Source organism: Haliotis cracherodii, unplaced genomic scaffold (genome assembly GCF_022045235.1).
Source record: "Haliotis cracherodii isolate W230 unplaced genomic scaffold, xgHalCrac1.p SCAF_4, whole genome shotgun sequence".
Classification (NCBI taxonomy): domain Eukaryota; kingdom Metazoa; phylum Mollusca; class Gastropoda; order Lepetellida; family Haliotidae; genus Haliotis; species Haliotis cracherodii.
Window position 1 is genome coordinate 20004126 of NW_027266297.1, and position 17258 is coordinate 20021383.

The 17258-nt window shown below is 40.4% G+C and overlaps 2 protein-coding genes across 2 annotated transcripts in view; one reads left to right on the forward strand and one right to left on the reverse strand.

The window, feature by feature from the left end:
- The window catches only part of LOC139478957 (proteasome adapter and scaffold protein ECM29-like), a 55024-nt gene extending 54180 nt beyond the window's left edge, over positions 1–844 (reverse strand). Inside the window, exon 1 of the mRNA XM_071261675.1 lies at positions 762–844. Within this exon, the coding sequence (XP_071117776.1) occupies positions 762–795 (34 nt within the window). The 5' untranslated portion in view covers positions 796–844. The remainder of the gene's footprint in view (positions 1–761) is intronic.
- An 827-nt stretch (positions 845–1671) lies between these two features.
- Positions 1672–17258, forward strand: part of LOC139478956 (mucolipin-3-like) — a 37830-nt gene continuing 22243 nt past the window's right edge. Inside the window, exons 1-6 of the mRNA XM_071261674.1 lie at positions 1672–1974; positions 11805–12085; positions 13526–13717; positions 14816–14969; positions 15661–15769; positions 16697–16793. Of these exons, the coding sequence (XP_071117775.1) occupies positions 1764–1974; positions 11805–12085; positions 13526–13717; positions 14816–14969; positions 15661–15769; positions 16697–16793 (1044 nt within the window). The 5' untranslated portion in view covers positions 1672–1763. The remainder of the gene's footprint in view (positions 1975–11804; positions 12086–13525; positions 13718–14815; positions 14970–15660; positions 15770–16696; positions 16794–17258) is intronic.

The window sequence follows — 17258 nt, forward strand, 5'->3', positions numbered from 1 at the left end:
TGAAAGCATGTGTTAATATTGCCACATTTGGTAGAATCACCCACTATCAACTTTGAAAAAAAAGAAGGGAAATATGTATAAGATTAATGTAAGAAGTAACAGGAAGACATTCTCTATTTCATCATGATTGTTAAACAACCATACATGTAGAAATGTAACAAGTCTGTGTTAAAGTATGAGAGTTATGCTCTAAGAGAGAGTATTAGCGTTAAGATTACTTAGCGGACAACATGGTGGAACAGGAGACATTAAACAATTTCCTCATTGTTGTGGGCTAAGAGTGCAACTCTTATACACGTATTTATCATGTTTATTACTAGTCATGACAGAAGCACTAAGATCCATCTGTAAGAGAAAGGTTATCTGTGTAATAATCATACAATATCTGGCTCCTTCTCCGAGCAAGAAATAATATTTATCCCACGGATTTTGTTGTTGTGGGCCTGATTGTGTGAGGAGAGGGGTTGAGAATAATAAGATCATAGATGTGTTGACAAGAATATCCTTGCTTGTATACACATGATAACATCCATGTGTTAAGCATTCTGATAGGTTTGACAATAAAGGCCTCGATATCATCTTTATTATCCCGAAGACATGAACTCAAGGTCCAACTCTATCTTGTCTTGGACCAAATTACTTTCCTGCGTTGCAGACATCTCATGATCACATTTGCGTAGTAGCTATTGTTTCAAGGACAACATAAGAAAACGGACGTGTGAGAAGAAAATGGTCAACTGAGTCAAAAATAGAAGTCACACCGTGTTCATCTTGGCTGGCTGGTTGCCCTGCCATTCTTTTGTATTTTCTATCAACACTTCATCCACTTCTTACGAAAACCGCTTGTCACTGCAGCGTGTTGCATAGGTTGATTCTAAAGTTAGAAATGGATATTAGTTGAAAAACTATAAACATCACACAATCATGTACATACACTGACATTAGTTGTATGATTTGTTAAAAATTGTTTTTATCTCGAATTTACACTTAACTAAAAGCTTCTAAAGCCTTAACCTTATATTTGATATATTTTGCAGTACTAATTATTTAATACAGACTAAAGGCTATGTAGATATCCAAAGAATTGGTCTTTTTTTCAAAATTTATCTATTTCGTTGAAGAAGCTATCTATTCAGTAATTACATTACATAATGTTTCTTTGTTGCATTACATTAGACTACAGGAAACTTCATATACCTGCTTAAGGCATTAATACTTTCTCCAGAAAACAATACAATGGCATCAGTGTGATTTATTTCCGAACAGTTTATTTTATAGGGTTTGCAGTGAATCTTAATAATTTTGATGGGATTTCGGACTAGATGATATATTTAAACGTACGAGATATTTTCACTTCACAGATTTATGTTTGAAAAATGTGTGACTGGTTTCTTGTGCAAATTAGGCATTTGCAGGGATGTTCCTTTCCGTAAGAAATTGCTATATGAATTTAGTACTTTTTTAAAGTCAAATGATGGCAAGTCGCAAATCCATGTGTTGTTCGCCATTTTTGAGTATGTGATTTGTTTAATGGTATAAACAAATCACATTGTAAGTTTCACGATTAGAATCCACCTCCAAGGACAAAGGTAATCAAAGTGAAGAAAATTTAAAGGAAATGTACACTTTGTCTTTACGACAGACGTAAACCGTTAGGCAGGAAGCGCGTGAGTTTGTTTTGATTTCGACTTGACAGCTCCTTGTGAGCAAGTAAGTAGTAAGCTAACAGCAGCAGAGCCAGTTGTCGCAATAACATCTAAAAGATGAATCCATCAAATATGCAGCAGATGAGGAACAGATCTCCGAGCCCATATGGCAGACGACCACATAGTCACAGCCACACAGGTTCCACTCAAGAAGGCGGAAGGGAAAAGGATTCTTCCTCGGATCATCATCACCGCCATGCCCACCACCACCACGACAGGTCAAGACAAAGAGTCAAATCAGCCTCGCTGAATCTGGGTCAGCGAAATGGTGAGTACAGTACATGGGAACAAGTACGGTACTTGTCACGCTCTTTTCTGTGTTGTGCTCCCTGTTGAAGGCGGGATTAGAGAGTTACAGGTTACCCTCATCCCATGAGTATCAGCGTATTGACATGTACGCTATATACATGATATAGTTAGTTAATTTATAATGGATCGTAATAGCGCACACTTACTAACATATTAAATATATCATACGTGAAATATTTATTGTTCTTGTTCGAATTTTCTGACACATCAATTAGGATTGATCGATGCTGATTTTCGGGAGAAGTGCACTTTACAGGTGCATACTTTTTCCGATTCAGTTAGCGTGTGGGATTTGAACGCGCTTCACCGGCTTACCGGCTTGACTAGTGCATTACGATGCTCTCCTACTGGACCAAGAGCACTGTCACATGTTATCATTGCTCGATTAACGGGTCATTAGCACCTCATCAATATGCATGCGCAATTAAGTAAACAATCATTGGCCATCAAAATAAGTAACCAATGGAGCGATGAAAAGCATCAAAAACAGACTGCTAATATGATTACCCTCATGGGATTATTGGAAACACTGTGAAAAGGTTAACATTTATGGCTAATCCTAGCCCTAACCAAGCTAGCCCTAAGGTTGAAAAAGGGTTCTTGGATCGCCAAGGCGTGTTAGCTCCCTAAAATCGAAAAAGGGTGTTGGATCGCCAAGGTGTGTCAGCTCCCTAAGATCGAAAAGGGTTCTTGGATCGCCAAGGTGTGTCAGCTCCCTAAGATCGAAAAGGGTTCTCGGATCGCCAAGGCGTGTCAGCTCCCTAAGATCGAATAGGGGTATTGGATTGCCAAGGTGTGTCAGCTCCCTAAGATCGAAAAGGGTTCTTGGATCGCCAGGTCATGTCAGCTCCCTAAGATCGATAAGGGGTGTTGGATCGCCGAGGTGTGTCACTCTCTGAGACAAGTGCGAGTGCATTCAAGCAGTAGTCACAGTAATGGTATAGTGAGACAGTGCGGTTGTGCTATATAAGGCAGTAATTGAGCTGCTGGTAGCGGGCGAAACTTCATCCGGTAAACTGCATTGTTGCCTGATTTTCTAGACCAAGTTTTGTGAACAAAGTAACTGTCATTAGTGACTCAAGGGCTGGCAACTCTATATTATCGCGCTATGGCTATTTTTTGCTTTACAATACTTCCCGTTTGGGATTAGGCATACTCAGTATGCATACGACTAAGGTTGGGTCATGGGACTTCATCTAAACAAATTGGTTCTTTTCTAATCCATTGTGGAGGAAGGGGTAATTCAACTTCAAAGACATTCCAGAAACTATCATAAAAAGGTTAAGGTATATACCATTACATACCGCAATGATTCCTGTATTTGATCAAGCGATGAAGTATTGTGCTTAGTAAACAGTCAACAGGGAAAAGAACATGGGATGAAAGTGTAAGATTAATAAGTTCTGCTGAACATAGTTTTCAGCTGGAGTGCAGATTATGACAGCTATGCTGTTCCAATAGCCTTAGTCTTGTGGATCTTTGTAGTGACTCACTGAATGAGTTGCAGTTTATACCACTTGAACAATATTTCACTTATGTCACAGTGTGTTAGCTTAATGTGGGAAGAAAGCCTGAAGGGAAGCAGGCCTTAGATCAGCTGTAGATGTTTACAACTTTGGTGAAACATCTTAGCACGGATATGGTGCCGACAAACCAAAGATCATTGTCAGGGTGAATCTGGGATTCAAACTCAAGATAATTGGAATAGAGTCTGATCATCATGACACCCCTGAGGGATGTTACCCTGCACAACAAATCTTTCAATCTTAGACATGGAGCACTTTGCCACCAGTTTCCCAGAACTTTGTAAAGGCTAGTAAATGTTAGTGAAATGGTATCTCATTTGGTTAGTGTCATCCTACAAATAATAAGCAGATGTCCACAATTAAGAAACCTATGAATGTCTCAGATCCTCACCACCTTCGTGGTCTAATGGTAGAACGTCTGCCCGGAGAGCGGAAGGTTGGGGGTTCGATCCCTAGCCCTGTCATACCAAAAGAGTCAGGCTTGAAATCAGTTTTCTGTGTCTGACTCTGAGTGGGCTATTAATGTGAAACTGTGGCATGGTGTCACTATAAAACAGCGTTAGAAATTGGAACTAGTCCTGTTGTCCTTGCTAAACTGCCCAATAGTTAAGGTATCATAAGGACTGGTAGAAATTTGCCATTTTCAAGGGTTTTGCTATATGTTATCATCATAAGGACTAGTGGACTAGTAGTTTGTTTCTACTGCTGTAAAATCGGCATTAGTCCGGACTAGTTCGAGCAGATGCACGCATGCTCATTGCTATTTAAGTGCAATAATCTTGAACGCAATGTTAAACCCATTTCACCTCACCTGAGAACTTTGTGGGTAATGAGTGCACTGTACGTGGTATTACCCCCTTTCATGAAGTAGCCACAACCAAATGATAATAGTGAATGATAATGTTAATCCGAGTAACATTATACAGGTGGCTTGGAGTAAACTACAATGACACATCCTAAGCTAAGAACTATGATGAATACTAATTTTTATCTCACTATGGCAGACCCCTATTCTGTAATGCAAAATGGACATGATGAAATTTCATATCAGACGATGAATTTCTTGCATTTTTATGATAGGTTTCAAAATGTTACAGAAAGTTTCATTCATTTTGTTCATTTACCATTTGTTTGGTTTGCATTGTGGCTTGTCTCACAGAAAGCCCTGATTCAGTTCCCCACACGTACATGTGCAGTGTGTGAAGCCCATTTCATATTGCTGGGATATTGCTGAAAGTGGTGTAAAACCACACTAACTCACTCAGATCCTTAACCTATCCTCTAATGGAGAATTCTACCCGAGAGGATTCCGGGGTAGAATTTTTCTTCAACTTGCTTGTCGTAAAAGGCGACTAACGGGATCGGGTGGTCATGCTCGCTGACTTGGCTGATGGATGTCATCGATCCCAATTGTGTGGATCGATGCTCATGATATTAATCACTGGATTGTCTGGTCCAGACTGGATTATTTACAGACCGCCGTCATATAGTTGGAATATTGCTGAGTGCGGCGTTAAATAACAAACAAACAAACAGATAATGGAGAATTCCTTTATCATGAATTTGTACTTATAACAATAGATGCTGGGCAAGTAGGAAGACCACCCAATAAACCCCAAGACAGACTGGATGCCATCCCTATCCTTGAAATTGCACAGGGTGTCAAACACTGGTTACATGTTTTTAACCCCAGTAAGGGGAATACCTCTAGTGGCAGATATTTTTGGTTATGGGACGATTGCGCCTTCATATTTTATCGTCTGTTTTACCCTTTTTCCCTTTTTCTTGTTTAATTTTGGTAAAGCATTTGTGATTAACAATGATTGAGTATGTAGATGATTAAGTATGCCGTAAAGTATTAAATTCTGGATAGTTGCTATGTGTGAGTTTTCTTGCTCTAAATACTAGCAAATGAAATAGTGGACATCATTTGCAAGTTAGTGCCGACTTTTGGGTCATTATTACAAAAATTGAACAACCAAGGATTTTGATATTTGCCACAAGAGGACGTGTAGGCTTGGAGCACACCATGGTGTTGACAGGGAACCACAAATATAACAAATATTTGTTTTGAACTCATTGAAATATCTTTATGATTATAAGTTACAAATGGAAACTCTTCTTGTTTCTATTTCCTTTGCTCGCATGTCTTAGAAATGCAATCTTCCTGTCACATTGTGCATGTTGTGCATGTACTTCCGCCCCAAACCTGTGAAGATCTGGGTTAGAATCGTTCTGCAGCAACCCAGGCCATGCTTGTCTTAAGAGGCGACTAACGGGATCGGTTGGTCAGGCTCACTGACTTGGTTGATGTATGTCAGTGTATCCCAATTACGTTGATCGATGCACATGATATCAATCACTGGCTTGTGTGGTCCAGACTCTTCTTCATAAATCACAATCATCAATCAACTGGTCATGAAACCTAGTTTGCTGCCATTATTTTAAGAACCATGTTGTAAGTATGCATATTTAGTGATATGAGGTCAAACATTTGGGGTGGAATAGGTCTTCGGCAACCCATGCTTGTTGCAAAAGGCGACTCTGCTTGTCGTAAAAGGCGACTAACGGGATCGGGTGGTCACGCTCGCTGACTTGGTTGCTGTATGTTATCGAAGCTCATGATATCAATCACTGGATTGTCTGGTCCAGACCCGATTTTTTTACAGACCGCCGTCATATAGTTGGAATATTGCTGAGTTAATCAACAAGCAAATAGATAAACAAAACCCTTCTGATGTCATTATACTTATCATAAGGGGATCCCAGTTAAGAATATAGGTTCCCAGCGATTTATTGCTTCTTGTAAGACTAAGAGTATAGGATTAGGATTTTAGTGTGTGTTATCAGGGACCTATTTAAGTCCGTGGTGTTATTAAAGACCTCAGTGTCCATGTTAAATGCAAATCATAATTTTTTTATTCAAATAGTCAGATGTTCATGATATCCTGAATTAATAGGCACTATCATGCTAATCAGTAGTCATAATAACACCCAGCAGTCCAGCAGTGTCAGATTATTACCACTCTGATAAAGTGTTGGGTTGCTATCTGTCAGTCCACACCGAGACTGTAGGTCAAATTGTGTGTTGCATGACAGTCACATGATCACAGAGCTGGGTCACAGCAGGGTCACAGTCTATACATCTTCCTGACATGTGCCTTCAGTTAAAACTTCGTCCCACTTTGTAGTCATGCTAGTAGGGATTCAGTCTGACCTCATTCTGCATGCCTTGTGACAGTCAGTGGACAGCGCTACTTGAGACTTGTGTATCTGATGGCATCATTTCATCACCTAATGCCATAAAGACAGGTAACAGTACCTGTATCTCCCCATACACTGGACTTGTACTCCCCTGCTTTCCAGAGCTTACCAGGCATACTAACAATCCACTGGTTTTCTCAGCATCCTCAATCACCCAGCGTATTATTAATCTTTATTTTGTTATGATAAATATGTGAGGTTTCTAACCAGGATAACTTACCACAGATTGTATCACGCTCGAGAGCAAGGATCCAGAATATATTTTTTGCCAATCAGACGTTATTGTTTTGGTCACGCCCACCTCATTTTTGACAGTTACTGGTGGACGTTCATGTATGAATAAAATTATATAAGAATAACACCAAGGGTCACTTTTTTAAAAAATACACAATATTTTCTTAAGTATAGTGCACACATTTTTATCCATTAGACACACCACAATTAGTTTTGATGTTTTTCCCCATCACAACTAAAGACATTACTGTGAGCACGTAACACCGGAAATACCATGTCAACAAATCATTGCTGAATTACACAGTTTAATCCTGTTATTACACTATCTGATTAGGGGCGGTGGAGAAGCCTTGTGGTTAAAGTATTCAATCGTCGCGCCTAAGATCCGGGTTCGATTCCCCACATGGGTACAATGTGTGAAGCCTATTTGTAGTTATCCCCGTCATGACATTGTATATATGGACTTTGTTCAAAATTTCATTTATTATCCCGTGATATGCCAAAATTGAGGCACAGGCCCATAATAACAACACGACATGGGCATGGATTAAATGGCCCAAGGGTATGCAGGTGCTAGGAGGCTACTAAGCTGCTAGTTAACATGGTAAAGTACATGAAAAGCTGACATTGCCAATGGCAATTAGCAGCAGCTGCTGCTGGCATAGGGCAGCTACTGCTTCCTGGCCCTGGTAGCATATTTATATACAAGAAATGCTACCGATACATGGCAAATACCATACATTCCGTGGTCTCACCGATTGTACAAACCATTTCCTGGTGAGTGAGCTAACGGAATTTATGCTGTGAAGACAGCGCTGCAATGTAAGTTTTGACTGTGTTAGGGGAGTGTTGAGTGACTGACAGATAAGCAATAAAGTTTACAACCTGATCCTGCAGGGCCCTGTGAAGATTCCGGGGTAGAATAGGTCTTCAGCAACCCATGCTTGCCGTAAAAGGTGACTTTGCTTGTCGTAAAAGGCGACTAACGGGATCGGGTGGTCAGACTCGCTGACTTGGTTGATGCATGTCATCGATCCCAATTGCGTGGATCGATGCTCATGATATCAATCAATGGATTTTCTGGTCCAGACTCGATTATTTAAAGACTGCAGTCATATAGTTGGAATATTGCGGAATGCGGCGTTTAACAACAAACCAACCAACCAACTGATCCTGCAGGACAGGCCACACCTCCTGTAGCTGATGTGTGGACCGGAACTGTTGTAAGGCATTGATGCCTGTTGACCATGTATTCACAGACAGAAATTGTTGAAGGAGTCTTCCAGCCTCTTGGCTCAGATCAGCCACATGTTGCTCAGGATAGGTGTGGGGTTCTGGTCCCTGTCTTGTGCTGCCATCCACAAGCATTTGAACAGCAACCTCGAGAGAGCATTGGCAATAGTGTTAGCAGTGGTAAAAACAAACTTTGCTTTTAGAAGAATATTGTACCAGAGGCACTGCAGGATTAGGTGGCGGAGTAGGTTCATCACTACTGGGGCCTTGGTAGACTATTTGTACATTATTGCGACCACGGCTTGGTTGTCAAAGTAGAAGAGGACCATTTTGTGTGCTAGTTGCCCCATAAGTTGGATGGCAAGTGTTAGTGGGAGCAGCTCCAGTAGTGACAAGTCGTGTGTAGTTCCATCAGTACCCACTGGTTTGCCAACTGCTGCTAAACCATTTGCATTGCAGGTAGGTCCCAAAGCTAGCCCGACTGGCTGCATCTGTAAACAGCTAAAGAATATTGCAGTCTACCCACAATTGATCCTGAAACACTGAAATGCCATTATGACTGGTGAAAAATGTTAACCACATATCTAAGCCTTCCTTGACCCAGTTGGTAGTCCTCATGTGGTGAAATGGTTGCCTACCTTTGCTTAGAAGTTCCACTAGTCTACGAGTGAAGGCCTTTGCCATTGGTATAGCCCTGCACGCTTGCCTATGAGGTACTTAAGGGCACTATAAGGGACCTTTGTGTTACCTGTCGACAGGATGTCTTGGATTTCCCCTGTTACCTCCTTGATCTTATACTCTGGGATTCTGATCTGCTTTGCATTGGTGTCAATCTCCAACCCTAAGAAAGTCTGTTGTGTAGTGGGGCCTTGTAGACAGTCTTGTCGTGAGCAATAGGGTCCCCAAACTGTTCCAGTGTATTTACGCATCCCTTGAGGTTGTCTTAGCAGTGGCTGGTGCCCTCTGTGCCCCCTGTTATGAAGTCATCCAGGTAGTGAATAATGTGGCACCTTGGGATTGCATGCACCATTGCAAGAAGGTACTAAATGTTTCAAATATGGCGCTAGATTTGGAGCAGCCAAATGGTATGCATTTAATCAAAATAGAACTCACCTTATGCCTAATTATGCCTAGTAGCTCAAAATCAGATGGATGAACTGGTATAATTCTAAAAACCAACTTAATGTCGAAATTTGCTAGTAATGGCCCTTTTCCTAATTATTGAACCAAATGAATAGTTTCATAAAATTTGACATACTCCATTGAGCAGGCCTCTGTGTCTATAAAGTCATTTATAGATTTGCCCGTGGGATAAGAAAAATGGTGATACTTGGAGGTTGTCCAGTGGGGATGTCCTTGAAGTGACTCAACATCCTGCCAAGGTCAACTTCCTTTTGTGGCTTTTTGTTTGACGTTACCCGCCGTGTCTTGCTGTGTGGCTGATACCATCAGGGAATTCAGATGATAACAAACTTAAATTGGATGATAAAAATGTGAAATTTGAGATAAAATATCAGTACATGATATCACCATTTAAATTGTATTTACAGTTCTGCTAGGCTTTGTGTTATATGTGGAAGTTGAATTAAGAATACCATGTATATTTTCTTGTTAACAAATGTCAGCCTATGCTACTGCTGCTGGTATGGACATGATTGAGTAAGAAGAAACAGACACAATAACAAGTGAAAGTGGCTGACATTAAACATTCAGCTTTATACATGTTGTAATACATCCTTATATTCATATAACCTCATGCAAACAAATGAATCATGAGAATAGATCAGTAAGTGTTGTACTTCCTGAACAGGATGAAATTGAAAGGAGTAGTTCCTGTTCCCTGGTTAATAGTTCCTTGTTTGATGCCAGATTACATACAATGGACATTTTATCCTCATATATATATACTCTTAACAAACAGTAGGGGATCATGAAATATTAATGTTCATGCCAAGTATTTAAACAAAGATAAGTGTTGATGACAAATATCCTCTGCAAGAACGTTTATGTCGTAAAGCTTAACACCAAATCACATCCTATAGTTTGGACATCCCTCACGCAGTAGTGCCACACATGTATGTAGGGTTTCAAGTCTGATTTCACTTTGAAGAAAGGTCGACACGTGGATCATTATATTTCTCAATCTTATTCATTCTGCTGATCATATTGTTATGATTTACATGATTTCATTCATTGTGTATAAACTAGCAATATTGTGTCTGCAACACATGGCACGTCTGTAGGCTATTGTCATGCTGGAATCTGGCAGAAGTTCAGCATGGAGTGGCCAAATGTTCAGTGTTTCACAGTCTGTGAATAGCAGGCTATGGAACAGGTACTGTTCAGGACATCCCTGGTTAACAACAAGAGTACAGGATCGATTGATCCGAAACCAGGATCAATTGATCCAAAACCAGGCACTGCGAAATCGAGCTCAAACAGCGAATAAAATTGCTGCAAACTTTCATCAGGCTACTGGAGTACTAGTTACAAATCAGACGGTTAGAAATTGTCTACCTGCAGCTCTCCGTCTCGGTGGCCATGTGTTATGCCATGCACAACGTTGACACTCATGTAATCATCGCTGGTCACTAGTTTCCACATGATTCAAGCCAGTGTTAGCCTGAAACCTCATGATCGATTTTGCGTTGGATTGTTTAAGATGTAGAGTGGCAGCACTATTACTGAGCGCCCCTACTTCATATTTTGCAAGGAAGGGTCACTGGACAGTACTGCTGGTACAACATGCTGACACCCTTTGTTGTCCTGGTTGCAAGGCGTGTGGGTCGACGTTTTGTCTTTCAGAACGACAACACCCGCGCTAAGATTGCACGAATCATCAATGCTCATCTCCAGCAGCACAACATCTGTAGAATGCCATGGCCAGCCATGAACCCTGACCTTTATCCACATTGAACACATCTTGAACATGATAGGGAGAACTGAACTTTGCCAGGCGCTGCAAGAAAAGTGGGACAGACTCCCCAAAATCGCCATTTAGAGATTCGTACTCACCATGCCTCTTTGAGTGAATGAACTTTTGAAAAATTGTGGAGGTATTACATACTACTGATCCAAAAACATCAACTTTGAAATTTCCCATCTTACTCCTATCGTCCTTCAACATCGTTGGACATATTCACGTCTACTGTCATACTTCACTACCGGTTGTAATGTGTTCCTAGTTCATTCATTATTATCATACAACTATTACTAGAAACTAATGTCTCTTACAAGTTTGGAAAGTTAAAGTTATTTCCATGTATCCCCTACTGTTAGAAGAGTATAAACTATTCAAAAGAAGTTAAAGAACACCCAATTCTTTCATATTAGTATAGGTAATCTGTCATGAAAGAATCAGGTGTTCTTAAGCAGGTCTTCTTTTGAGTAGTATAGATTGAAACGATCTTCCTTCAATTAGCATTTACTGATTTTGTCACTCACTCACTCATGCATGCACGCAGGCACGCACAGCACCCAGGCACGCACCCACCCAACCACTCACTTTCTCTGTTGTTTTGTGTTGTGACAGAGCTGGAGAGCATGGCTAACATAGAGAGTGCATCAGTACATGGCAGCATCAACCATCAGCATGATGATGACGACAACATTGGCGACGACGACAAGGCTGAGCTGCCTAAAGCAGCACCTGTCAACCGGATTCCGTCCCTGTACACGCCCGGCATGGAGGACCGACTCAGGAGGAAGCTGAAGGTGTTCTTCATGGATCCCTGCAGCAAGTTCCGAGCTAAACGCCAGTGGCCCTGGAAACTATCTCTGCAAATACTCAAGATCATTCTGGTCACAGTTCAGGTATGTACATCGCCTTGTCTTCCATCCAACTTGAATTATTTGTAACGCGTAGTGAGTGAGTATAGTTTTAAGCCGCCTTTAGCAATATTCCAGCAATATCACGGCGGGGACACAAGAAATGGGCTTCACACATTGTGCCCATGTCGGGAATCGAACATGGGTCTTTGGCGTGACAAGCGGACACTTTAACCACAAGGCTACCCGTAGGGATTCTGGGTAACAATATAGGTCCCAGCAGCCTATGATTGTCCTAAGAGGCAACTAAATGGATCAGAGGGGTCAGGATTGATGTCTTGGTTGGTTGCGTGTAATCATATCTCAAATGCGTAGATCAATGTTTCTTATGTCAATCACTGGAATGTCTGGTACAGACTTGACTATTTACAGCCCGCCGTCATGTAGCTTGAATATGGCTGATTGCGGCTTCAAACAACAAACAACACAAGAACAAAGTGACTGTCTATTAGTATGGATGTAACAATCTGACAGTCCTTGGGTGCACTGCAATACTCTGTCCCATTATAGAAATATCAGGGTCATGTTTTGGTAAAAAACATTACAGGTATTTACAAGATACGTAAATGTATGGTAATAGGGTCTCAAGCCACAGTTATATTTTATGATCTACTACATATTTTTAGGCTAGTATTATTTTCCATGGACAGTGAATGTTTTCATGAATTTCTTGACTGTTTACCCTCTCTGCTTTGGGAACTATTGGGCGCTTGTTGGCTGTTCCAGTAATGTTGCAATAGTATGATAGAGTGCCTTTCCCTTCCAACAATGCAGAGTCACTTTCTTTGTTCGACGAACACATCCACCACAGCTTCAGTACAATCGCATTATAATCATGATAATCTGATCTTTTACACTGTTGATCTGAGGACACAACCACAGGAAGTTATGTCAGGTGAACATTCTAAACAGTCAATTAATGTCGAGGTTCCAAATTCTCAGTACTAGTGAGCTAAATATTCCGACAAACATATATGATTTCTGACCATAAACGACTATGTTTGGAAGTTGCGAATGCCAATGCATAAAGCTATATTATTGCTATGATTATGTTGTTGTGTATAGCTTACTCTAGTGGGGCTGCAACTTTCAAGGCGGGCTCGTTACATCTGTGAGTCGCCAGCCTCCCTGACTGAGTGGAATTAAACTTCTAACAGACACTGCTCTAATATAGGTGTATCCATGATTTTGAAAAGGTGTGCAGTGGATTTGGGGAGGGTGGGTTGACAATACCCAAGTTTCAAAGTGTACAATGACACATGGAGAGACGGACATAGGTTGGCACTTGAGATGTCTGAAAAAAGGGTGGGTGTGCACCCCTGCACTTGCCCTCTGTAGTGCTCCACCCCATCCAGTAGTTCAACAACACAATCCACAAAGCTTGCCAAGTCTCCTTGATGTTGACGAGAAAACTCTCTCTTCCAGCTGGTGATATTTGGCCAGCAAAGGTCAAGTATTGTGCAATATTTTGAGCGGAATCAAATTGCCTTGAAACACATTTTGATGAAAGACTGGAACCCCAGCTATGAGACCCTGCCGTATCCCCCAGCAACTGGCCAGTATGCCTTATACATGCGCAAGAATCTACTGGAGCACATCAACAATGCCATGGAACAGGTAATGAGAAATACCTTCTGCAGCATTTGCTTGGATCTTTCTATACCACTGAGCCTGTCATAAGGATAAAGATTTTTGTAAATATTTTACAAAACCCAAGTTATTGGAATGTGCATTCTGTGTAGTTGTATTTAACAGAAACAGTAATTGTCAGATCCTTGGCAATAACAAATACTGTTTGCATGACAACACCTCCAAGTAGTCAGTCATATTTTGTCCCCACTGGCCGCTCATAATATTCCTATCATACATTGAGTGGTATATTTTACTTTCAGTAGTACTGGAGTGTCCCAGGGTGGCACCATGGGCACTGTTCCAACAACAAATAAAGTATACAGTGTTTGTGAAGCTGTGCACTAATGTTTGTGGTTCATGTTTTTGAAACAAAGCTTTGTGACTTGAGTAAAGACATGGACAGGAAAGTTGTATCTGTATGTTGCCATGACAGTGATGATAACAATTACATTCATGTTAATGATTCAGTCATGCAGTGATTCTCTTTTGGGCTTGCAGTTCGATCAATGTTTCTCTTTTTCTTTAAGAATTTTGAAAATATCAATGTTCCTTGTCAACCCCACATGTTGTTGCCTTCACCAGAGAGGAATAAACATGGAGGTTCAGAGTCCATTAAGAATCCTTCCCAATAACCCAACAAGGGACAAATTATGATTCTTGGTTAATGTCAATCATGATACTTGTGCCTCTGGATCAACCTAATTGGTTAATGGATTTTTTAGGCTTAGATGTGCAAAATGTCTGTTTTTACTTTTACTTAATTTTTACCTTCTGTTTAACCATGGTGACCTTATATTTGATGCAAAATCGACGCCTTTGCCTGTCTTAAAAGGCGACTAACGGGATCAGGTGGTCAGGCCTGCTGACTTAGTTCATGCATTTCATCGATCCCAATTGTTCGATTGATGCTCATGATGTCAATCACAGGAATGTCTGGTCCAGACTGGATTATTTACAGACCGCTGTCATATAGCTGGAATATTTGCTGAGTACGGTGTTAAACAACAAACAAATAAACAGTTTGACTTTTGACAGTTATGAATAACTTTTTACACATGTTAATGGTCTTTCATTATTTTTCAGTATTATAAACTTCCTGACATAGCCATTGGTTCATTTCAATTACGAAAAGATGATAATGGTACAATCGCACCAATGAAGTTCTGCCGTAGTACATACACCGAGGGCAAGATCTTTGATAACAACACATTCATCATTGATCCTAACGTGTTATACTGTGAGTATATTGATGTGAAGGATAAAATATGTCTGAGGGTATTTATGAGTTTTGTATGCCCAGGATGAGGGTTTTAAATGTGAAATTTAACACGCCCGAGTTATTTTATGAGATTTAAAACCAGAATCTGAGGGTTTTAAATCTTATAAAAACCCGAGGGGAAGTGTTTTAGCTAACTACAGAACCTCAAAAACCATCAGAAACAACATTTATTTACAATTTGATGTTTCATACATACTTTTCATGAACTTCGGCAAACTGGCTTAAATCTAAAATATCACTTCCTGGCATACATGTACTTGAAAAAGATATTCTTGAAGGTATTATGATTTATCAGCGTTTCTGTAGCCAAAAGGTTAACTCACTAGGCTACAGATACAAAGGATGCAAGTTCAATCCACTGAAGTATAAGAAAACCTTGCCATTTGATTTTACATCATTCCTCACATTTCCTTGTCTGCATTGTGTTCAAATGCAACATAAATCTCAAGGGAGTGACATTCCCATGTTACAACATCCCCGGATGTGAATACAAAATCCCCAGGATATTTAATATAATCATCATGATCATGTCTTTGAGATTTAAACTGATTGGAGAACACTAGGATGACGTCACTGGAGGTTTATGAGTCAAATTAGTCAGGTGTTTTTCTACAAAGTTTTTAGTAGCAATTTCTCCTGGTTGTTGCAGCTTGTTTGGAGCTGGTGTGTCCGGAGCAAATTAAGGACGAGACAGCATCTTATAGCTGTGATATTGAAGAGCTGCTGAAGGCAAGGAATGCTTCATTACAGTTTGACAGGTACTGTGCATCTCCTCATGCCTCTGTATCACACCTTGATGCAGACTATATATCAGTGTCTCATGTGATGATGTTATGGTCGATATCCACAGTGAACCAGACCCATGAAGATCTGGTTTAGAATAGGTTTTCAGCAACCCATGCTTGGCAACTATGCTTGACGTAAGAGGCGACTAACAGGATCGGATGGTCAGTCTTGCTGATGCCATCATATCCCAGTTGTGTAGATTGATGCTCATGAATCAATCATTGAATTGTCTGGTCCAGACTCAAATATATATGCAGACCGCTGTCATATGGCTGGAATATTGCTGACTGAGGTGTTAAACAACAAACAAACAAACAAACAAACAAACAAAATGCAGTGTACCATGTGATGTTACATCAATATCCACAGTGTACCATGTGATTTTACAGTCTATATCAACATTGTACCATGTGATGTTATGGTCTATATCCACAGTGTTCCATGTGATGTTATGGTCTATATCCACAGTGTACCATGTGATGTTATGGTCTATATCCACAGTGTACCATGTGATGTTATGGTCTATATCCACAATGTCTATGTGATTTTATGGTCTATATCCACAGTGTACCATGTGATGTTATGGTCTATATCCACAGTGGACCATGTGATGTTACGGTCTATATCCACAGTGGACCATGTGATGTTACGGTCTATATCCACAGTGGACCATGTGATGTTACGGTCTATATCCCCAATATACCGAACAATAAAACTGTTGCTTAATATAACCTGTATATATATATATAATGATCAACACAAGGTGACTATGCTTGTTATATGAGGCGACTAACGGAATCAGATAGTCAGACTCACAGACTTGTTCAGATTTGTGTCTATTGCCGTCTCCTATCAACTGAGTAAGTAATCTGTACATGATGTCCTGGTGTGTGTTACAGACTCATATCAATTGAGCTGCACATGACAATTCGGTCGTACCACCTGGACCTGTTCACAGCTCACGCTGGACCGGCCTGCTTCAGCTCGGATGTCCAGGTACAGCCTTCACTCAGTACTCTCTAGCCAGCCTCACAATAAACATATGTATCATAACTCAAGAATCTAGCAACCGCCATCTTAAAAAAAACGCTTCTAAAATATCCAGGTGAGTAATGGTCCCCATAGTCTCATGATTAGTGTAAGCTTAACTAATGATACTATTATTCCTGATAAAAAAAATAGTTTCAGATACAATTTGTGCCGATCCTTGCATTGAAAATCCTTGAAGGTTATATCATTGAGTGTGTCTTGACCGAATCACCGGTCGATTCCAAGAAAACGTGTGTACAGCTGATTGCTGTTTCTGGCTTAGTTTACGAGAAAATACACAAGGTAATCTTAATCCCTGGATATAAAACAATGCCTAGCAGAACAATAAATACTATTTAAACGGTAAATCAACATGTCTGGTGATTTTTTTTATCTCAAATTCCGGACTTCGCTGAAGGGGTAGATTCTATG